At 43.5% G+C, this 24,996-nt stretch overlaps 1 protein-coding gene across 15 annotated transcripts in view; it reads right to left on the minus strand.

The window, feature by feature from the left end:
- Positions 1–24,996, minus strand: part of LOC107382228 (nuclear factor 1 X-type) — a 121,979-nt gene that overhangs the window by 16,887 nt on the left and 80,096 nt on the right. For 10 of the 15 annotated variants that reach the window (XM_054751659.2, XM_054751668.2, XM_054751662.2 and 7 more), the window contains 5 exons: positions 5,302–5,364; positions 5,011–5,085; positions 4,733–4,856; positions 1,813–1,848; positions 1,425–1,552 (listed from right to left, as the gene is read on the minus strand). In XM_054751659.2, the coding sequence (XP_054607634.1) occupies positions 1,425–1,552; positions 1,813–1,848; positions 4,733–4,856; positions 5,011–5,085; positions 5,302–5,364 (426 nt within the window). The remainder of the gene's footprint in view (positions 1–1,424; positions 1,553–1,812; positions 1,849–4,732; positions 4,857–5,010; positions 5,086–5,301; positions 5,365–24,996) is intronic. The other 5 variants (XM_054751661.2, XM_054751663.2, XM_054751658.2 and 2 more) reach the window with 1 other exon arrangement.

The raw sequence follows: 24,996 nt of genomic DNA on the forward strand, positions 1-24,996 counted from the left end.
AGTTTGTGTAGGATCAAAGAAGCGAAAGATGATGACGCTCAGATAAACTGGATGGATGGTGGCGGCTTCAGGGCGGGGGGGGGGGGGTGGAGTGGAGGTGGGTGATTCCCATGGTTGCTGGTTGAAGGATGGGAGTAAAGGGGGATCATCTGGGTATGTTGAAATATTACTATTGAAATTAGCTGCACTCTTTAAATCTTTAGAGCTGACCCTCGGATCCAAATCAAGGATAAGGTCAAAGGTCAGAAGCAACTAGTGAAAAGCCAATCTCTGATTAAATTAGCTTAAAACTCGGTAGGACGTGAATTAATGCATCAATGAAATAAGTCGTTACCATTTTAACTCTTCAGCACTACTTCAAGCGAAAAGAAATCTCTCTCTGCTTAACTGAAATTGGTGACAATGATTACCATAACAAATAAAATTCACTTAAAGTGCAGCAATACATCAAAATCAGTGCACTAAACGTCACAGATGCCATCAGTTACATTACATCAGAGGTGGCTCTGTCTGCCTAAAGGTTGGTTTATGCTTGACGCGTCCGCAAGGTCCGCGTGGAAAAGTTGCGTCATTTTAACAACCACGCCCCTCCACCGCGTCGCCGCTCGGCCCAAAATTTCCGCAACGCGCACCTCGGAAATTTTCTAACCACGCGGACGGACGGACGCGGAAAAACATGGCGGACCGGCAAGAACTAGTACGGCAGAGGTTCGTAAATACAGACATTTGTATGATTCAGCTCTCAGAGATCACCGTGATCAACTTGTTGTTAATAATTCTTGGAGAGAAATAGCTCGCACTGTCGGAAAAGACGAGGACGCTGTTAAAAATGCTGGAATAAATGTTGTAAACAGTAATTTTTACTTCTACTATGGTGTAGTGTTGAAAGCTTGCCGTAGAGCTCTATGCTGCCCCCTACAGTTTGGGAGAATATTGGCTCACCGCAGAGACGAGCCGCATGAACCATAAACGCTGCGAGTTGTGAAGCGCGTTCCATCCGCGAGCCGCATCACCGCGCGGAAAGTGAATGCGTCAAGCATAAACCAAGCTTAACTCTGACACAGAGGATATCCGGCCTCAGTTTTATCAAAATGATAAACAAATGTTTTATTTGTGCCTCTGAATACAGTAAATACAACACAAAATGACAGTTGAAGTGCATTTGCCTTAAAATATGCAAAGAATGACTGCAAGAGGCGGCTTTTTAGCTGTTATGGCTACTTGTTGAATGGTCACTGGGCGGATTGAAGGGTGCTGGTGGGTGAGTATGAGCTTTTGAGAGGCGTTTGGGCCAGGACAAGTCACCACAGTTAAAGAAATTCTGTGGTTCGGTGGCGATGAAAGAAAGAAGGTGCAAAAGTTTCATCATGCGTGGAGAGAGAGAGAGAGTGACAGGCGCTGTGTGGGATGGGGGGTGGGGATACCTGCATCCATGTCATTGGGCCATGCGCTGGACTGGGAAGAGCTGGGAGCAGGCGAGCGTCCAGGGTAAAAAACATCATCTGTGGGACTCTCCATCTCGCTGTCGTCTAAGGACTTCCTCTTGGTGGAGCTGGAGAAAGGGGGACAGGGTAGGGTTAGCCGGAGGATGGCTAAAGGTCAGCTAGATAAATCAACTTTAACTTTAGCTTAGATGAGGAAAACGTCATTTTTGCTCATTTTAGGGCAGAAAAGAAAAAGTGCAAAAAAGTAGTTAGACAGAAGTAAAAAATGGAGGGAAAATTAGCCAATAGGAACCCTGGTGTGTGTGTGTGTGTGTGTGTGTGTGGTTTTCTGAGCAAGAATTTAGAACTTTTAGAGGGTCATAACTACCTCCGTGGAAGGTTTGCGTACAACTCCACCTCAGACCTAAAGTGACAGCAGATGACAGAAGTAAGAAGACAAAGAAAAAGAAGCAGAAAGACCATCACACACTCAGAAAGAGAAAATGGGTTAGCACAGACACACACACAAACACACACATATGGAGAGAATCTTGAGCGATTTAGCTCCACTAACAGTTAAACAATGACAGAGACGTCCACCAGCGTTACCAAATCAACACAGTAAAACATTTCTGTCTGAGGCCGGCTCTGCTTCATGCGCTTTAGCAGGAGTTTCCCATTTCAAAGCTCTGCATTTGGGGAGTAGTTTGATGGATGGCGTGATTGTTTTGCCACAGACATTTTACTGCTGATTGCTTCATTACTTCCTGTTAGGAAAAAAAAATCCTAAATGAAATGTTGCCTGTGATAACTGCTGTGTGGAGGAGGCGCCACTGAGAACAGACAGCGTGTGGTGGAACGGTTTATATGAAATGTCAGAATGAGATGTTATCAGCTATTCTTCATTTGCTGCAGGAAATCTGAGAGAATCTTAGGCAGCCAAGGATCACATTAACAAAGAGCTTTGATTGTTCATCACGTTTGTTTAGACTGCTAAAAGGTGGTTTGATCACACATACAATAAGTAAGATTAGGGACAAAAGACGAAAATGAAATTCAGGAGTGAAGATGTGTTTTTCTCTATTTTATGGAGAGATATTAGACATGAATTAGTGAAAACACGTCTCCTCTATGTGTCTCACCGATTATCACTGAGTTAAAGACCAAAACCTTTTAATGACACTCATCTGAAAGACAAGCTTTAAAATAACGCAGTCCTAGGTAATCACACAGACCTTAGCCGAACTTCAGTCATAGGTCTATGAAGAGATGAAATCATTTTTAAAATTTAGGTCATTTCCATTTAATCCAAAATCTAACGAGCTTGTCTAATTTATCCGTTGATCGAGAAGTCATTAACAAAATCAACAGAGACGTAGGAAAATCGCAGCACACCGAAATATTGCGATCAGGTATTTATTGTGTGGTGCAATTCAAATTTTGACTGATAGGTGGCGGTAGTTTTTACCGCCTTTATTCTGACAGAACAACGAGAAGGAAGTGAGAGTGGCAAAACTCTGAAGAAGGCTACAGTGATAGTCAAAACGTCGGTGAAAAGAACCGTAATGGAGTTGGATAAAACACACAGCATCAACGTACAAAAGACGTTTAACTCATTCACTGCCAGCCGTTTCCTGATCGCTAACGGCCTTCGCTGACAGCATTTCTCACCGTTTTTACTGTTTTTTTTAAGAGTCACAGAACGTTGCGCGCTAGCATGATGTCGATGCCAAAACAACCAAAACAAAGAGGAGACTCACCTCTTACATCAGGAAGAAGCCACGTGTTTCGAGCGTTATCCGTTCTTTCACAATTCGTTGTCGAATTGTGATCGTCAGACGCTTTTCCGGTTCGCGCCTCACTTTTTTTTACAGGAACGGCCCAAAAGATCTCCAAACACATGGATGGTCTGCTTCCTGATTATGTGATCTGTGACGTATGCGGATGAAGATCGGCTTCAGGGCTGAGATGTTTTTTTCTCTCAGCGCGGGGGCTCGTTCCGATGCTCAAACAGTAAGAAAATGCGATTGACGACTTTAGTCGTCAATGGCAGTGAATGAGTTAAAGAACGAGATCTCGCGATAACACAGGATGTGTCTCGGGAGCGTCTGACCCGAGTTTTCCAGTTACATTCAGTCATATCATCTGGTTTTCAGTATCACTATTATATCAGGGAGGGTGGACAGGGACACCCCTAATCATCAAGTACTTTATTGGAAAACTCTAATAGAAACAGAGGCGGCTATTGCTGAGAAATAGACCCTTCTCGTTGTTCTAAAGTCCAGTTAGAGGGAAAAAGGGAATTCAGGAGTGAAGACTGGTTAATAGATTAATTCTGATTTTTTCCCTCTTTATTTTATCGAGAGATATTAAACAACAAAAAAAAAAAGAGAAAAACTGACAATCCCTGCACCCAGCTAGACATGAAATATGTTTCAGTACAACCTTCCTTCCAAAGCAACACATTCTGACACCCAAAGCGTCAAAATATGACACGTGTGACCAAGCCTCAATGTATGACGATTCGGGATGCCCCAGCGCGTCAGGAGACGATGCATTGAGGACGCACTGTCCCAGAGCGTTGGTATCCGACGGCCGCGGTGAGACGGACATTAGACCTACTTGTGAACTACTTAACCTTCCCCTCACCCCCATTCTAACCTTAACTCAGCTGAGTTACTGAGTTAAGGTTAGGATTGGGGGGAGGGGAAGGTTAAATCGTGGAATAATGTCCGTGTGACCGCGGCCGTCAAATACGGATGCCAGCGGTGCCACGTGTCCATGCGTGTCCATGATCCAAAGTGACTGAAACATTAGACTCTTTTGGGATTTTCTCACTGTAAAATTCTCACTATATTCTTACATACTGCACCTTTAATATCATTTAAGATAGTTGGAGCTTGATGGACTCATTTCCTCTAAGTCACAAATCTAAATCGATGGTAAATTATTGCTGAAGCACACATTTTCAGTTCTGAGATAATTTCATTCACTGTTCACATGACTAAACAAATACGCATCACCCCCCTCACCCTCTGAAACAGGCAAACGAATAGAGACGTGATGGAAAAAATATCGGTTGTTAATATCGGCCCAGTTTTATTTATCGAATCGATACCGATATGTTAAAAAATGACTAAAATCGGCCGATACCGACATTGATGCCGATATATTGTCCATCCCTAATATAAAGTTTGTGGTCCAAACGCGTCTGGTTTGTTCATGGTGAACCAAGCAGAAATTACAACATTTACTGGTGACTTCACTACAGTACACTACAGTAGTGCACATCCAATATCACTGTTTACCTGGTGGAAGGAGGGGAGGTGAGGGAGCGCCGCCCCAGAGCCACTGGGTTAATGTTGTAGTAGCTGGGACTGCTGTCCAGCTCAGCCAGTGAGAAGTTAGGCCCCGACGCCGTGGCTACAGGAGCTGAGGGGACGAGACGTGGAAAAACAGAGACAAAAGAAAGAAGGTAGACAAAAGCAGAAATAAAGCCCCCATTAATGATATATATTTCAATTGTTTAGCAGGGGAAACAAACCTAAAGGCCAAATAACTCCATTACAGGAAAACATATACTTACTCTGTGACACTCTGACGAGTTCGGCCACATTCCAAACACCTGATGTGACGAAGCAGTCCTGAAAGCTCAGGTGTCCTGTACAGACCAAAACACTATGAGTTCGTAAAAATACTTGAAACACAACAAGAAAAAGCAGAAACAGCAACAATTCATAGAGTTGTGTTGGCAACCTGCAACTCTTTGGGTCAACACCTGTGAGTGTGTGTTCTAATTAGAGCCATACATCTACCACCATTAGACTGGTCAGTTCTAACGTGGTGATTTAGGAGTGTTTAGAGGTGAGGGGCCTACCATTGGGCGGTGGTTTGATGTCTGTGTCTCCCTGTTGGCTCGAGCTGTCTGATTGTCCAGATTCTACAAGTGAAAACACAGAAAAAGGACAAACTGGTTAGCATGTGGTTTTCAGGTTTAATAACTTAAAAAAAAACACTATCTGGAGAATATTTTGTGTCTCACTGAATCATAACTGATGATGCCAAGACCGTGGTACTTTAGGTGTGAGAGAATTAAAAAAAGACCTGCAGTATGTGCTAGAGTATGCTATATATCTTGTGAATTTAAATCTGTGAGAATTCACACTATTTTGTGCGTGCACGCATACGCGTGCGTGGCAGTCTTGTGTCTCAGAATGTTCCGAGTCTGCTGCCCTGCACAATCCAGGTGTTCTGCAGTCTGCTACTGCAGCATTTAGCATCTAACCAAGCAATCAGATCACCCGCTTTAATCCTGTTTAATACTTTTCTGCTTGTAGGGATTTAGTCTGCATCAACAGAGCACCTTACACACACATTAAACATGTGTCCCCTCTCTCAATCTGTTACTCCTCTAGTTTTTGCTCCATACTCTTGTAATCCTTGCAAAAACACACACACACACACACACACTCATAGAGGGAGACACACAGATCAAGTTTAAGTTGTGTTGCAGGAGATTCACAGTATTTTTGTTAACTTTGAGGCACCCTCGTCATCAAAATATGACGGAGAAAAACACATTTGCACCACAAGATGAAACGAGAGACAGTGTGTGTGTACATGTGTGTGCATGCATGTGTGTGTATGTGTGTGGATGCGTTGTGCTCCACATGTTTTTCCAGTTCTGGACTGTTTTGCTTTTCCGGGCCTTGCGAGGATGCAGCTAGCTAGCTAGCTGAAGGAGGTGTTTATCTGCAGGCTGTAGGTGATAACAGAGCACACAGATTCCTGCCAGCAGCACTTGCCTTGCAGCCACAGTAATCCACAGATTACTGAGCAGAAACAATAACAGACCTGTCTAGCTGCCTACGAAGCACTGCTTATCCACGGAGAGGGAGAGAGAGAGGGTTAGACAGACGCGGACAAGAGCAAGAATGAAGCAAAGAACGAAACAGCAAATGAAACAGAGCTTCTCTCGCTGAAGCTCTCGCTCCTCTGTGCGTCTCTCACTGGCTGGGTGTAATCCTGGCAGCCATCTTAGAGCTTGGCAGCCATCTTAGCATTGGCGGTAGTGCAACATTCCAGCTAACTGACAGCACTCGCTCCAAACATACGTGGCTGTGCCCCCACCGCCCATGCACCCAGACATATTGAAAATCACACACTGGTACGTGAACAAACACCGAGGTGCACACTCAGAGTAAACATATATGGTGGCCAATGAAAGCTGTGGAGACAAACAACCCGACTTCACTGGACTTTTTACCGCTGTGCAGTATTTCACTCTGGAACTCTACATCATGATAAATACTCCTTTTCTCACACCACACACGCAACACTCAGCATCTTCACTGTATGCGGTATGCCTGAGAAATCTCCCACACTGCCTTGTGTAGGTCTAGAATCCCAAAACCAAGGACTTTCTCAAAGAGAAATGTGCTGAGGAGTATTTTCTCTGCAGGAATCCAAACTTTAAATTTACTCATTTTGATTTGAATCCGGCTGCGTTAAAGCTCCCACTCCCTCATTATTTCAATTCATTTGCTGTTGTACGAATGAATTCATTCAGTCGTTCTCTAGAGAAAAAGCCTTCGTGCTAATGTTTCAGTCAGTAAAGGCTAGCCGGAGTGTGTGGGTGGGATTTGGAGTCTTATTCATTATTATTCATGATATTTGAACATTGAATTGGCAAACAGCAATGCAACTCTACCACTGACTTTGTTTGCTCCGCAACATTGATGTTTTATCTTAACAAGTAACACAAGCCTGAAGGAGTTCTGCTTTGTGGTGGAGTTGCTAATGCTAACGGTTAGCTTCTACTAGCCGAGACATTGCTCTGCTCTCTCCAGGACACTAAACAAACAACAGCCTTCCTCGTCATGAGCCAAGATGCGAGTCCATGAATGTTAATTTTCAGTGTGACGTAGATCTGTGACTTTTTCCCCATCTGTTTTCTATCAGCAGCTATTCAGGAAATACGATTAGAAGATTATTAACTCATTCACTGCCAGCCGTTTCCTGATCAATAAAGCTCTTCGCTGCCAGCATTTCTCACCGTTTTTACTGTTTTTTTAAGAGTCACAGAACGTTGCATGCTTTAACGATATTGACGCCCAAACTACCAAAACAACGAGGAGACTCACCTCTTACATAAGGAAGAATCAGCGCGTTTCAATCTTTATCCGTTCTTTCATAATCCGTTGTTGGATTGTGATCGGCAGAAGCTTTTCCGGTTCGCGCCTCACTTTTTTTACAGCAGCGACCCAAAACAATCTCCTAACACATGGATGTTCCCGATGCTTCCCGATCACGTGACGTGTGACGTATGCGGATGAAGATCAGCTTTAGCGCTGAGATGTTTGTTCTCATGGTGTGGGGCCTCGTTCCGACGCCCACACAGTAAAAAAAAATGTAAATGACGACTTTAGTCGTCAATGGCAGTGAATGAGTACAAAAAAAAGAAGTAAAAAAAATGTTGTTCAAACTGAACTTGCTCTTTAAATGTTAGTGGGAAAAAGTCGTTAACATTAATTCATTCTTAATGTAAGTATCTGAAGGGGCTTCTGCACAATTGCACAACGCAGTAGCTAAGCATCAACATTTAAATTATTCACATTTCAGGTCTCTATTCTAACTTGTGATAAAAAGTCTATTAGAAAAAGAACTGATTAATCATCTAAACTACAGATATAAGAAAATATCTATATGGCAACATATATTGTGATATTTTTCCTGTGTTATTACATTGATATTCAAAAGCCGTGCTTCTAATTTTTAGAATAATTTACATGCATTTTGGTGCAATTCAAATGCCGAAAGCTAGTTGGCAGCAGTGTGCAATGGGTTTTGTTTCCACCACTGAAATGTAAATCCCTCTATTATGGTTCAGATACCTCATGTTAAACATATTAAGTATCAGTTTGGACTGTTTATTGAGTATTCTTACAATAAATTCAGTCAAAAAAAATCGCTAATAACATCTTACAGAATGTATCGCAATATATCGTGATGCATCGTATCGTCTCCCCGTATCGTGATACGTATCGTATCGCCAGAATTTCACCAATACACATCCCTAATTTAAACTCTTTCACACTAAATTTACAATTCCATAACATATAACGGAAAATCTAATTGACATTATTTTGTTCCAATAGCTTAAAAAATCACAATTTAAAGTCACAACCACATGCATCTGATTAATGCAAAAAAACAAACTGATTTTCTGTGCAAATGTCCTGCTTTTGTGAACCCTCTGTACTGTAAATCTTGTCTGACGCATCCATGTAACTGAGAGTTAGGGTTTCATGATGTTAAATGTGATCAGGATCTATTGGTGAAGACAAGATCTTCTGAAATAAACCCACATTTTTCTCACTCCTATATGTTCTGTCATCTTGCATCTCAGTCACCATCGTCTGAGCCAGCTGGGCATTTGGGATGGTGAGGGTCCATGTGATTGGAGGCAAATGCAGGCCACTTGCAATAGGATGGCTATAGATGTTGATATTCTTTAATATTTAGATTTGAATTAGGATTGTGTTGTTTTGTCTATTTTATTTATTTGTTGTGTTGAAATTTGACCCCGCAAAATCAAAGTACTGACTGATTGAGATTTCCGACACAATGCATTTGTGCAGCTCTACTCAACATGTGCCATTACAAAAGTACAGAAACGGAATTTCCTGTTTGATAAGATCCTGTCATGCAGAAGAGTTTCGTAGTCTTCGTAGTCATTATTCCCGCTGGACAGGGTGATATCCAGAGTCTATGGTTGTTCTTCCAAAGGTTCCTCTAAATTTTTTCTTTATGGGTGAAAAGTTGAGCTAATTTGACCTTCTTAACAAAGTTTACAAAGCTCAAGGACGGCAGAGTGAGATAATTCAGCTGGATAGGGGAGCTTTTCAGCAGTTGTGAATTTACTGTTCTCATCACCGGAGCCAACAAACACCGTGTTTACAACACATCACTACATCACTCACTGGAAACGGCTGCTGCTGCGGAGTTCACCAGTGCATCCTATAGCTGCATAGGGAAGTGAGGAGGACAGGCTGACAGGGAGGTAAGACAGAGGTCTGGTTGGTTATCACAGCTCTGCAAGCTGCAGGATACAGCGGCAGTCACCACCCCCCTACGTCCCTGCCCCCACCCAGCCTGTGAACCGCACACCCAGCCCCTTATCTTCTCACCGCAGCCCCCTAAAGCCCTCCCTTCAGCGACCCCAATCAGAGTCCTGCAGCCGCCTTCCCTCAGACGCCCCGCTGCGTCCACAGCCAGAAAACACATTTCTAACCTCAAATCTTTCAGCCAACTCTGCAGCCCCCTGAAAACCAGCGAATTAAAAAACAATAGGCACAGATAAAACCAGAGCGTAGCTCGTGTACAAGAACACAAGCTGGGCTCATCTTTAGATTTGTTTTATGACCCTTAAATAAACATTAGGAAAATTAGAGGCTGATTAATCTACTTGAAGTGTGTTTAGGAGGGAAATTTTAATGCATGCTCCGTCAGCTGGTATCCATGGCAGGACACGGGTCTGTCAGACAGCAGTAAGAGTGTAGAATATAAAGGAATTTATGGGAATTCCCTTTAAGGCAGCAATCTGGAGTTTCCCCCTTTCAGTTTCCAGTTTTCAGGAACTATGCACGATTTTTTAGAGCCCACAGAGCTCCATGCAATTTGAATAGAGCGCCACTCTGCATAAGCCAATAGCATTCACATATATATATATACATATATATATATATATATATATATATATATATATATATATATATGTATATATATATATATATATATATATGTATATATATATATATATATATATGTATATATATATATATATATGTATATATATATATATATACATATATATATATATACATATATATATATATATATATATATATATATATATATATATATGTATATATATATATATAAACCCTAACCCTAGACGTTCACAAGCAAGTTCATGAAGGAGAGGCGTTGCTTTCAGCCAATAATCACAGAAGTAGAGATGGGCTTAAAAGGTGCAATACATTTTCTGCCTTTAGATGGCCCCCTCTTAAGCCGGGCGTACACTGTGCGACTTTTTCACTCGTAGCACTCAGCTTCAGCTCAAACTGTACGACTTCCTTGCAGGGCAGATCTCACGAGTCATGCGCTCACACTGCACGACCCAGTTCTCGGATGCGATCTGACTGCTCACGCTGTACGTCTGGTAGCAACACGTCGGCCCTAAAAATATGCTAAAAATAGCAGATTTTACACAACACGTCAGACTTTTTTGTCTTGTTTTGCCTGTTGTCCTTCGGGAGTGCTGCAGGAGGACACACAGGGATTTATGGGGGTTGGATGAGGAAAACGAAATAAAGAAAGTAAATCTGTGTTTTGTGATCAGTTTAATTTGACATGAACACGACAAACACGCTTTCTTGACAATCTTTGTGAGTAAAAAACGTGTAGAAACAAAAACGAACAGCGTGTGTTATTAGGGAAATAGCGGGCGAGCGGTGTTGATGCAGGATTGCGCATGCGCCGTGAGCGGTTCTGATACTTTTTGGGTCGCAGCGCCGCTTCAACAGCGCGATACCCTCACGAGGGACGAGCAAAATATCAAACACACTAGAAGTCCATGCGAGCTCACGACTGCCGATAGGTAGCTGGTCACATGGTGTTAATCGCCTCTCGTAACCCCCCGTACACTACACGACGCTCGGCACAAAACTCGCCCCGATCTTGTGGATTCTCGCACGAGTGGAAAATCGGCTCAAAAAAGTGAAAAAGTCACACAGTGTACGCCCGGCTTTGGGAAAAACCACTCTGGACTGCTGCTTTAAATGGGAATATAGGCCAGATAATATTGGTTTTGACACTTTCAAAAGGATCTATTACACCAGGTACTTGTTTTGAACAACATCAACATAAGATCTATTAACTCTGTCTTACTATCAGAGGAACGTGGGTCCTCCTATGCTCCTTATCCCTCTCTAGCGTTGACTCTGACCTACACCCTGAACAGGATGCAACAAATGCATGCATCTGCTTTTATTTTCCGCGGTGAGTTAGATCCACACTGAATCGTGTTCATAACAGTCTTGTTCGGTTGGAGTTATGAGAGCGTTGGTTGTTAAAGGTGACAAAGGTTAAACACGAGCGCTTTTTGGTGCATGCATGTTGAAAGCCTCCTTTTTAACTGTATTAAGTCTGTGTGGCAGCAGCTAAATAATGACTGCTGTAACAGATTGGTGATTACAGAGTTTCTCCACAGGATCGGGGGAAAATCCCATGACCCCACTGCAATCAACATAACCCCACTCATCACGGCCCTGACGTACAGTTCTGGGCCTCGCGCTGCCCTCTCCCTTCCTGCCCTCCCGCAATCCGTCTATCCATCAGTGCAGCTTAGCTCAGACCACTTATCTAACATTCAGGACATTTTTCTGGAGCTTTCCTTGGTGTAAATTTCATCCATCCTGCCTTCCCCAGGTCTTGTGTTGCACGCTCATGTGCTCTTCTACAAGCACCTCAGCGCAGAAACAATCGTGCTGAATTCCACAAACAGCTTCTAGAAACAGTCCAGTGGTCCGTTGAAGCATCCGAGCCACAAACCAACTAACCCAAACATCCCATCATGCCTCAGTCATTTGTGGATGAGATATTAGCTCAGTGACCTGTTGGATTGTGATGCTGACCAACAGGTGGTGAGGATAAAGCCGTCACCTGTCTGTCGCTCCGTGCGACCAGCAGAGGAAATCAGCAGCAGCTAAAAATAATACAAGAACAAAAAAAAACCCATTCGACTGTTAAATATAAAATAAATACACAGTTCTACCTTAAGGGCAAGCGTGGAATAAACTCTAATCCAAAAGATGGATGAATCTGTCTCACAGATGTATAAAGTATGCTGCTCAAGTGTGTCTGTGGAGTGTGTTCACACACATGCATCCATAAGTGTGTGTGTGTATGTGTGACACCACTATGTGTCAGTTCTACTCCTTGTTGGAACAAATGTCAACTCGACTACTCCCCCTCCTTCTCCTCCCCCCCTTCCTCCCCTCTCCTCCCCAAAACACAGGATAACGCAGTACAGCCTCCCAATTGGGTTTCGCTTAAGAGGTTTATCGGTATGTTGCTAAACATTCTGACCTTTTTTTAATCCTTAATGCGCTTAAAATGTTCCAAACCCTCCTAATCCCCCCCGGCTATCCCACACAGATGTTCGCTCAGCTCTTTTATTGGACGTTATTTTATTTATTACTTTATTTATATATTTAGATGGAACCACATATTTCTGTTCTGTTTTCTTAAAGACTTGTGTCTGTGTCACATCAAAGCTAAATCTTCCTTCAGCATTTTGCTTCTCCTTCATGTAGAATGTGTCTCTGTATGTGTGCAGCCATGCTTTTGGTCCTAAACCCCCAAAAGTTTGGTGAACTTTGGGAAATGGTAATGGGTAAATGGTCTGTATTTGATATAGCGCCTTCTAGAGTCCTGGAACCCCCCCAAGGCGCTTTACAACACAATCAGTCATTCACCCATTCACACACACATTCACACACTGGTGGGGATGAGCTGCCATGTAGCCACAGCTTCCCTGGGGCGCACTGACAGAGGCGAGGCTGCGGAGCGCTGGTGCCACCGGTCCCTCCGACCACCACCAGCAGGCAACGTGGGTTAAGTGTCTTAGCCAAGGACTCAATGACAGCGACAGACTGAGCGGGGCTCGAACCTGCAACCTTCCGATTGCTGGCGAGCACTTAACTCCTGTGCCACCGTCGCCCCATAAAGAGTAAAAAGAAAACGCACAAGGTAAACACAACCGATGACCTTAGAATCAACCCAATTCAAGATTCAGTTCAATTCAGTTGATTTATACAGAGCTAAATCACAACAAGGCACTTCACAAAGTAAACATTCCCACTGAGCCTAATTATCAGTGCACTGAGTTCAGTTCATTATAGTTAAATGTGTGCTATGTAAGAAAAGCCAACAGACTGCATCGACTCACTGACTTGTGTCAGAGACTTTACAGCAGTTCCCATTCTAAGCAAACATGTAGCGACAGTGGAGAGGAAAAGATGGCTGCCACAGCTAATCTGCTTTATCCACAATGGCTATACCTCAGTAAATGTTAATGGTACTTATTTATTACTTATTATTTTCTGACACATTCAAAAGGAATTATTGCACACGTCTACAGTTGGTTCAGAACTCGGTGGCCAAATTTTTGACAGGGACAAGGAGGTCGGCACACATCACTCCTGTGCTGGCCTTATTACATTGGCTCCCTGTAGGTTTTCGGGCTAAGTTTAAACTTATGTGCTATGCTATGTGCTTCCGGTCTCTTTATGGTGGTGCTCCACCTTACTTGGCAGCATTAATAAAAAAGACAAACCCCATCACGGCCTCTACGTTCGGCTGAGCTGGAGCTACGGACTGTCCCACAAACTAGGTCTAGAGGTGATCGGCTTTCTCAGTCTTGGCTCCTTCTCTCTGGAATGAGCTTCCACTTGATATTAAACGGTCACCTTCGCTGCAGGTTTTTAAGAGTCGTCTGAAGACTCATTTTTATCGTTTGGCTTTTATATGACCTGGTCGTATGCTTTTATGCTCCTTGTTTACATTTTGTATGATGCTTTTATGTCTGTATGTTGTTTTTACCTCATTTTTATTGCTATCTGTGTTTTTACTGTATTCGATGTCAGCACCTTGGGCTCCTGCAAAGGCAATGGAAGCTGCTATACAAATAAAGATTGACTGACTGATTGATTAATGCCATTGGAGCCATCTAACACTGACTTGTTAACACCTAAACTTAAAGAATTAGCAATTGTTGAGTCTAAACATGGCAAACTAGCAATGACACAAAATCAAACAGTTAATTTTTAGACCCTCTTTCCACCTTAATTCTTACGATGACACATAAAATAATATATTTGACTGATTTTTAATCAGCTAATAACCTGATGTGTATACCGTATGTGTGTGTGTGTGTGTGTGTGTGTGTGTGTGTGTGTGTGTGTGTGTGTGTGTGTGTGTGTGTGTGTGTGTATGTGTGATTGTGTCCCTGTAGCACTCTGCCTCTGTGCCAGGCAGGCTGTGTGGCGAGGTGGCAGAGTGGGGCTTTGTATGTGTGTGTGTGTGTGTGTGTGTGTGTGTGTGTGTGGAGCAGGTGTGCCTGGCCGCCCTGCACAGCTTGCTGCCCATCTGTGCTCCCGTCTGTGTGCCGCCTGCACCCACGCGCTGCCAACAGCACCGCTCTACGGCAAGAAGACCCAAGAGAGAGGGATGCTGAGAGGCGAGGGGAGGGATGAGAGAAAAATGGAGGAGATGAGGAAGAAGGGGGAAGAAGGAAGGGAGGACAGAGGAGGTGAGGGAGAGAGTGGGGGGGGGGGGGGGGGTATTGCTGGGAATCAGATGAGAAGGCAGATGAGAAAAGAAAGAAAGGAGTTGGAGGGAGGAAGTGAGCAGGTTATGGGTCTTAAGAGGTGCATGAACTTGCAGGGAATGGGTGGAGCTGATGATAGAGTGGGGGGTTGGGGGGGATGTGGCTGGCTAGATGCCCATGCTTGCCCCATCCCCATTTCCTCTCTTCAGTACTTCCTCCCTTTTTTTATTCCCCTCCAAACCTCACCTAATTGCTCCATGAGTGCAGATTACTCCACCACACTGCAACGACTCTCCATCCCAGAGTTCAGAGCTGCAGTGGAAACCTGCAAAAATGGCTTCTGTAATGTTTTTCCCCTAAAATGTTGGCATTGCGGAGTCACCAGGGCGTTCCTTTAATGGTACTATAAAAACTGGACTAGCCATTAGCTTATAGGCTCAGAGGCAGCAACGCCCAATCTGGCATATTTTGTAGTAAATTATTAAAAAGATTTCACCTGAAACTGTATCAGAACAAGCTTTTCTTGCATTTGTTGTTTTCAAATCAACTGAAATTTATCACCCGTCACGTTATAAATCAGCATTGATTAAAGGTAACTCGTTCACTGATTCACATGCAGAGTTGAAACAAGCAAAAGGCTGACATCAAAGAGCTGCGAGCGCTCCATTCTTGATGTTCACAACAGTTTCACTGTTCATCCACCTCGCCGTGTCTGCTGCAGTTACATCTACAGGTCTGTGGTTTGTGCTTGGTTCCTGGTGCTTTAAAGGCAAGTTTATCACAGAACTACTTTCTTACTGCGTTTCTTAACTCATTTCCTTTTATTGAGCTGAGAGTGAGTCATGGACTTAACACACACACACACACACATATGCCATGGCTTGTTTCCCTATAAGTCACAGCATGTGAAACAAAGCTCTGTATTAAGCTTTCTACTGCCAGTGTTGATCCCACATAAAACAAGAGCATAGAAACAATAGAGATGACAGGAGTGCTGGGTCAGTAATCGTGTGTGGGGTAGACACAACGCTTATGGAGACATAAAATAAGATACAACAGATTTAGAGTTAAATTAAACATGTTCAAAAGAGTTTCAAAGCCTAATTATAATAAAACTAAAATTTCACATTGAAAATACAAAGAAAGGTTAAAAGGGTTCAAGTCCCTTTCCTTGGGTTGAACCTGTATCCCACTGGGTGACTGATGACAACTGGTTGGAGACCAAATTGGCAATTAATTGCAACATCCACACTGCCTTGTTGCACTTTAATTACAAAAACTTTTAATTCATCTCAGATTTGTCTTAAATGTTCCTTCATTTTATTTCTAAAGCCTCCTTAAGTCACATTCCTCAAACTCACACACACACACACACACACACACACACACACACACACACACACTCCAACTCTGCAACAATAATACTTAGAACAAAAAAGTTTGCGAGTTTGAAAGAAGTGACAGGATGGTGATGGGATGCAGCCCTCACAAACATCTAAAACATTCTGGAGACTCACACAGAGGCCTCCTCTGTACGTCCATGCTGTGTATCTCTGTGTAACGCAGCAAATAAAAGCTGTTTTTTACCTTGTTGGCTAACATTTCAGCTACTGAAACGTTAGCAAACAAGGTAAAAAATCACACAGAGGCCTTTTGAAGTCAGACACGGACTTTTAGAGGTAAATGACTAAATTCATTGGGATACATGTGTTTAGAGGCAGAAGACGTGTGTGTGTGTGTGTGTGTGTGTGTATTTAGTCGAGTGTAAATGGATTTTGTGTTTCTGACTTATAAAAAAAACAGGTTTTGGACAGCTGTTCTAAGCTCTGAGAGAGTTCAAGGACCAGAATACCTTTCTAATCAGACACAAGACCACACAGAGCCTCCCCTACACACACACACACACACACACACACACACACACACACACACACACACACACACACACACACACACACACGTCATCTGTCAGGTGTTAGAGAGAGAGAGCATGAGTTTCTGATTGAATCTTTAATCCTCTCAGGCTCAAAATAAGTGTAAGATGAATATATGTATTTAATTTTAGTTTATTTATAATGGTGATAAATTCGTGTAAGCTTAATCTGGTTCAGTATCGATGTTTGGAGTGGACTCTGTGTGTGTGTGTGTGTGTGTGTGTGTGTGTGTGTGTGTGTGTATGTGTGGCTGAGGTTAGGGGCCCCCAACACGGTTCACGACTACACTAACAGAGTGTGAATGTCCTCCTGCTGAGCTGATACTGATATAACTGTCCTGTAAGTGGTGTTGACACCAGCATTATTATCCTGTCACCCTCCATCTCTACACAGCTTAGAGGAGTCAACCGGGGCGGGGGCCCAACCGTATCGGGGTCCGCGTCTTTGCAAAGTTCTAATACAGTTCAAATAAATACAGCTGCACAAAGGCCGGAAAAGGAAAGAGAAAGGGGTGCATGGGGCCAGGAGGAGGAGGAAGAAGGCGGTCCACGCTCTACTTCTACCTACACTAAGCTTTCAAATTACCAGAAACACACACACACACACTGTGAAGAAATGGCTGCAGTGAGGGTGTATCGCCACCAGGTGGCGTTTTTCTGGCATGGCACAAGTAAACCTTGGTGAAATGCAAATAAAGCAACAAGGCCTTGGGCCAGGCGTCTCAGCTAGCTCAGACTTCACTCTCTAGACTGTGAAGCGAAGCAGGCCAGGAATGGAGAGAAAGGAAGACAAAGAGATGAAAAGGGAGAGAGATGTGATGTGAATAAATTCAAAGTGAAATATGGAGCTGTGAATATTACTGAGATGCGAGTTGGAGCCTATCCTTCTGCTTTGCTGTGAGAGAGTGAGCCTCAAGACTCAGCATGTGTGCTATTCCAGCGTCTCAAGTTTAAAATGCTTCAACTTGAGCAGATGAATGGCGTCAGAGGTGGAAAAAAACAAACCTATTTGGAAAATAACACTACGGCAACATTTTGCAAAAAGAACAAGACACGGAGAACAAATAGTACAAGAAAGTTCTAGACAACACGCGTTCAGTCGCTGAGATCAGCTTTGCAAATAAAACAGAAATAGTCGGACAGCAAGCTGAGAGCAGAGCGAGGGAACGGCCCGCGCTGAGACTTGGATTTCTCCTCCCCCGGTCCCTTTTCCTGCTGCCCTATATACACACACTGTAGCCCTTTGTGCTGAAGCCGTCTCACACACACACACACACACACACACACACACACACACACACACACACACACACACACACACACACACACACACTGCTAGTCCGGCCAGCCGTGGGGTGCTTTAAGGTAATCCTCAACTATGTTCGTCTGCTGGAGCCGTCACTCCTAATTTCTCCTATTACTCTTCATTTTCTTTATTTATTCATCTGTTTTATCTCCACTTCATCATTTAAATCGCCGCTTAGATAACTTAGAGCACAGCTTCAGTACTTACCACACAAGTTTTTATTACCTTTAACACTTCTCCTGAGTTTTATATCTCAAACTCTTCAAGATACGTAAAAGAAAGCAAATTACACTGATAGAAGCCTGGTGTGTTGCATAGCCAAGGACACATCGATAAGAGTATGAAAACATCCTGAACAACACACACACACACAGAGCCACAAAGTGATACTAAGCAAGGTTGGCAACTCCTCTAAAAAGCACTACCGAGATAACGTTGATAACAAACATTCTTGCAGCAGCCAAGTCTCGGTTCTCTCCAGAGGAACACTTCACTGGAAAATTCACTGTAAATGGGCCACTTTATGAACATAATAATGCGTGCGTAAGTCAGCTGCTGAGTGCGTTGCACTCAAAAGCAAAGAGACCCAATTACTGAAGAACACTTAAGTTCTTTGCTCCCAAGAAACGAGGAGTTGAATTAAAAAAAAAGGATCCATTTAAATTTATTTGAAAATCCAGACGTTCCTTTAGGGAATGTGCAGAAAGTCCGTTCTTTTTTAATATAAGTACTAAGTCACACGTTTAAAATGTGGCGCTGTGCTATCTCAAGGATGTGTTTTAATAAAGTGCGTGACTTTCTCAGGCTACAGTAGGTGTTGGCCACGGTGCCCAGTGTGGTTGAACACACACAGCGAAGCGCTCAGTGGGCCGGACTCACACACAATATGCATCTCACTGGGATGTTTAAACAATACAAGAGTCAATCCTGTTCATGTGTGCCAAGAGGACAGAAGGAGGGTGAGAGGAACTCAGGGGATGGTGGAAGGGGGAGGAAACAAAATAAAAACACGGATGGAAGCAAAAGACGAAGAAAGAAGCTGATGGCAAACAGAAAAGAGTGAAAACTGGGTGTGTATAGTCTACTGTACATGTAAAGAAAACTCCAGGGGACCACTCTTGATCAAAGAGGTCATACTGTCTCACTGACAACACACACACCACAGAGGAAGGGACAGATATGACGTTTGTGCTGCCAAGCAATGGTCACCTTTGACCTCTTGGCTCTGCGGTTAAAGATGATGCGAGTCAGACAGCTCAGAGCAGGACAAGAAAAGCAAACAACGTGTTGCGCGCACACAGGGGTGTGGACACACGCTGACCAATCACAGTGTTGTCAAAACCTCAGCCAATAAAATCAAGGCTTAAGCAGTGTTTTAGATCGGTTTCCTAGTTGTTTTTATTCACATTTTAATGTATTTGATCACTATTTTTATTGCTTTAATCTGTCTTTGTTTTTAAATGTTTTTATCTCTGCATTTTTATTATAGAGCTGTTTTATTGTTCAGCACCTTGGGCCCCCTTGACTGGGGGTGGGAAGAGGCTTTATAAATAAAACGATTGATTGATTGATTGATTGATAAACTCAAACATCGACTGGGACTGACGTTCTCTCGCTCAGCAGTCACTTATTTGCATCTGTGGAAATAGGGACGGTGTGTTTTCCTTTAAATGAGCAGGTTTGAGTGATCCTATGCAAATGAAGGATCCTTAAGGGAAGGAAAGGCGGCAGGGAGGACGGGAAATGGCAGGGCCACTGTAGTAGTTTCACACTGTGAACTTGTGCCCTTGAGGGCGACAATTCAGGAGCTGAACTGCCATCTTGTTGAGTCTGGCGCATGACTAATGCCCACTCTGGGTAGACCACATTTGTTTTCTAGCAACTCCAGATTGTGTCTGGAATGGTTTAACAAAGTCTGCACTGAAAAAAAGATCCACATCATGTGCAGATCAACTGTAAAGCAACACTGAAGCATTTTTAACACTTTCAAACAGGTTTCAGTGGTTCTTGAGCCAGAAACTTAAGAAACTTCACACTGGATAGCACTCTGTTGCTCTCTGCTGACCAGAAACTGGATTAATGGTTTTTGGTTTTGGTAGGAACACTAGTGGAAGGTCTCTACCTGCTTTATAGCGATATCTATTTTGTTCTGCTGGTTGCTAATACGAAGTCCCATAACTCATAATCACAAACTACTAAAATAACATCTCCACATTCGACCCATCCCCGTGAAGAGTGGAGAGCTGCAGCAGTGGCTGCGCTCGGGAACTATTTGGTGGCTAGCTGTTAGCTTTTTCACTTTTTCAGTTTGCCAATCATCAATAAAAACCACAAGAAGAAAACTGGAAGTAAAAGCAAAAGAATCATTTCTTTGGAGTCGAGGTAAATTGCTAAATCCAGAGTGAACATTGGAGCGGCCTACACTAGTTTGAGGGAGCTGGAGGGGGCAACAAAATCACGGACTGATAGTGACCTGGCTTTGTTGCTGCTGGACATTTAAGTTAAAATATTTTTTGTCCAACAGTGTGAATCTTTGTACTCTTTGGCTTATTTAGCATCAGATGCTTTCTGTTAGCATTAGCATGTTGTTACTGCTAGCTACAGCAGGATTGTTTACGACAGTTGTAATTCTGCTTTCAAACAGTGGGAGGGAGAAGCGGGGAACTTATGTGCTGAGTGTTGCTTTATTGTGCTAAACGTAAAACAGTTCAGATCAACATTCTAATAGCTCTGATTTATCTTTAGTGAACTTAGTTGCAACCAGAAACAAACATGCACGGATGAAATCAGGGCCGCGCAGCCAGAAGTAAATTATTTACAACTTTTTAAATACCAGAATGTGCCATTTCACCACAGTTCTTATTCAAATAGTTAAAACTGTTTGCTTCGCGCCAGTTGTGTCTAAAATCAACAATCTGTCCAAGGAAATGTCGAGAAGCATCACAACAGAGCAGTACAACGTAACACCTAACCGTTCTACAGGCTGAGGAGGTCTGACAGGTGCTGTTGGGGTCAGACTGGAACCCAGATCTCATCGGGTGTAAGTAACAGGAATTTGAGAGGGAATTTCCAAAATGCATCAGAGTTTTGCAAGTGTTCTAAACTTCCTTGTGGGAGTCGCAGAGCCTCGCTCTGGCACTCTGAATATGTGCAAAAAACTTCCTCTCAGAATAAACCTGCTGCTGGCATCTTAAACCCGTCTCGGTTTAGTTCCTGTGCATCCAAAAGTCAAAGGAAAAGCAGACTTTTCTTTTGCACTTAGTTTTAAAACAGTGTTGACTAATGCTGGAGCAGAAAAATATCTGGTTGCTGGGCGGATACTGTAAGTAAGTGCCGTTTTAAACTGAAAACAAAAGTCAAAAGTATGTTTAACTAACAGTAAAATCAGAGTTAGCTAATAGAGATACTTAAACTGCAGCTGTGCAGGTAGATCAGTGACATTCAGAGCTTCTCCCTACTTGACCAATCACCTTAAACTCTTCAGCCTGAAACCACGAGGCGTCCCCTCACTCACACAAAAGCACAATCAGAGCTCAAGAAGGGGGGAAAAAATCACAAGGCATTTGGTAACGTTCAAACAGTTTGACACACTCGTTCTCATTGTGCAGCCTGGTGAAGGCCAGCAGGGAGAGGAGCTGAGGGACGAAGGATGAGGTCATGTGAGGGAGCTGGAGCCAGGCGCAGCAGGCGGCCCGGGCCAGGATCACATCTGGGTGACCCTGTGAGGACGTGCTCATGTGTGTGTGTGTGTGTGGGTGTTTCCTTGGATGTGATCAGAGCTGAGATCCACCAGCACGTGTTCATGAGTGGGCTGCGATGTGTGTAAGGATGTTGGGAATATGAATGAATTGGGACTCTGATGCTCATGAATGAACAGCTGGTTGAGTAATTCTAAGCAAAACCTTCAGCCAAGAAATTCCTCAGCTCTGCTTGAACCTAACACTGGCGAAACGTAAGACCTAATGAGAAGCTACAGCAGAGCAGAAAAAGGTGCATCTCCATTTTAGCACTTCCTCACAGGAGGACTCCAGACTAAACAGAAAAGCAACTGAATTAAAATTTAATTACCATAGGAGGCAATTAAGTTCATTATTATGAATTATGCAAATTAAAAGGCAGTATACAAACCATGTGAACAAGCCACGACAAATGGTAACCCTCCCTCGCAGCTAGCACAGCTCCCAACAGCTTGGAGTCCGAACAAACAAGTGAGGCCACCAACACGGGCAAGAATCTGAACCAATCAGAATGGAGATGAACAATAAAGCAGACCACCATCTGTTTGGCGATATAGAGGCTCGATGGGGAGCTGCATCGCTGCCACACTGGGTCAATTATATGCATGTGTTTGTGGGAAAGAAGGAGCGGGCATCGGCGATTGAGTAGAAGATAAAAACAAGGACTGCGGCGTGGATCGCGAGCATGTTTTTCTCCTCGCAACCTTTGGCCTTCTTCTATCTCAGTCACCAGAAAAAGAGCACTCAGTCTGGGCAGAGGACAGCGGGCGACTCCAGGGCTTCTGCCAGACAACAGAGGCCATGCAGTCTTTGCGGAGTTTGGATCGTAGACAAAGGCCGTGCGTGTGCCTCCACAAACACACAAGTTACTGACATAACATTTGTATTTGTGTGTGTCCTGGTTCATCTGCTTGCTTCTGCCACTTCTTTAAACCAGAGAGAGAGAGAGAAAAAACCCAGTATTGATTGATTTAGCTGCATGTAAGCACGACTGTGTGTGAAAGGGTTTATATCATCAGCACCACCACCACCCAGCGCTTAGCCTGTAAGCTTGGTCCGCTTAAAGTCTCATCCCTAATACTAATTCTACATCTAATTCACGTCTTTGCCACAATCACCCCGAACATCATCCCTGTCCGCTGCTCCAGCTAAGCCACACACACACAAACAATATCTGACTGTCCATATGGCGACTAAGCCATGCTTTTTTTTGACACTGCCGTATTGTTAATCCATACTAACAGTGCTTTTGCTTCGCATCATCCCATAAACTAATCAATTCCCTTCAGTGGATCACAAACAGAGTCAAAGCCAAAAGCTACAGTTACAGTAGAGCGTCCACATTTCATACCGGTATGATTCCTGAAAACAGGTTCAGTGACACCTGGAGGTTTGCTCAAACCGGGGTTGAGAAAACCGAACCAGTAGTTCTAACTTCAGTTTCATCAACGGCCGTCGTTAACTCTGCAAACCTCATCGTACCTGTTTTCATCAACACAGCTGGCGAGAAGAGACAAGGAGATACTGTCTCCACCTGTCGAGCCTGAAGGACCTGTTTGACTTGTTTCGTTTCAAAACACCTAAACTGAACCTGGCGTTGCCTCCAAGAGGTTTGTTTCAGCCTGTGATAGAACAAAAACCTGCATTAATACAGTTGTTTTATTAGGAGTTCTTGTTTTTCAATTCAGTTCAAAAATACTTTATTAACACCAGAGGGAAATTGATTGCTGCAGTAGCTCAGAATAATAATAATAATAATAATAATCAAGTCATGAAAGAGTTGTTGTATATTACAATCAGTGCGTTTCCATGCAGCCAGTAACCCTTTAAAAACCCGAATATTCACAATAACCCGGTTCCGCAGGTCCATGTAAACACCGCCAAAAACCCGGATATGCTCATAACCCGGTTACTACACCTGGGGTAACCCTCTTCTAACCCAAATGTTTGGTCGTGTAAACGCATATCGGGATATCCCCATCAAAGCGTGTGTTCTGCGCATGCTCTGTTCGCAAGGAATCTTGGTCTTTTGAGTAGCGAGACGTCTTGTATGCGCCAGAACACCGGAAGTAAACAACAAGTTGGGAGCAAAATGGAGAGTCGCGGCACAGCACCACACTTTTGGAGTGACGAGGAAACTAAAGCACAAACAAACGCGGTCGCTATCTCTTCCGAACTGGGAAACATGTTGTTGTTTTCACGGACACCGGAACAAGAAGAACCGGAAATGACGCATATTGCGTCTGGACGTAGTCCATACGTCCTGACGCTACCCCAACGTCCGCATTTAAATCGGATTATGCAAGTTAGGGGTAACTCTTTCTATTTATGCTTGTAAACGGGTTATTCTGATCAACTCAGAAACCCAAATACCGACCTTAACCCGATCATAACCCGGATATTGGCTGCATGTGAACGTAGTCATTGGCTGTTGGCAGGAAGGATCTCCAGTAGCGGTCAGTGTTGCAGCCAAACTGAAGGAGCCTCTGACTGAAGACACTCTTCCGTTGTCGGACAGTCTTGTGAAGAGAATGCTCAGGGTTGTCCATCATTTTCTTGATTCTCTGGAGAATCCTTCTTTGCATTATCTCCTCCAGTGGTTCCACAGTCGTCCCCAGAACAGAACCAGCCTTTTTTATTAGGCTGTTGAGCCTTTTCAGGTCCCTGCTTCTGATGCTGCTACCCCAACAGACGATGGCTGAAAAGATTACACACTCAACAACAGACTTGTAGAAGATCTGCGGCATCTTGCTACAGACATTGAAGGACCTAAGCGTCCTCAAGAAGTGCAGTCTGCTGTGTCCCTTCTTGTAAACGGCTTCACTGTTCTTTCTCCAGTCCAGTCTGTTGTCTAGACTGGTCTGATTTTGGTCAGATTTATGTAACCAAAACAAGAGCAACAGCTTTCTGTATAACCAGAGCGAAGGGTTTTGTTTGAAGGGGGACATTTGTATGAAATCTTACTGGAACAATGGCGTGTGTGTCTAGCGCCCCCTAGGGTTCACACCCAAGTCACCTCTCAGCGCAATCAGTCACTCATCTATTCAGACTCATTCACACGCTCAAAGGGGACCTCGCCCGAGGAGTAATTCCATGTAGAACCGCCACTGCGTCACAGACATATGTAGTAGTAGTAATATTACCCATTCACTGACTCACATGATAGTTTAATCTTTATTATTTTACAACTGTGTGTGTATTGG

The sequence above is a fragment of the Nothobranchius furzeri genome, chromosome 7, assembly GCF_043380555.1.
Source record: "Nothobranchius furzeri strain GRZ-AD chromosome 7, NfurGRZ-RIMD1, whole genome shotgun sequence".
NCBI classification, from domain to species: domain Eukaryota; kingdom Metazoa; phylum Chordata; class Actinopteri; order Cyprinodontiformes; family Nothobranchiidae; genus Nothobranchius; species Nothobranchius furzeri.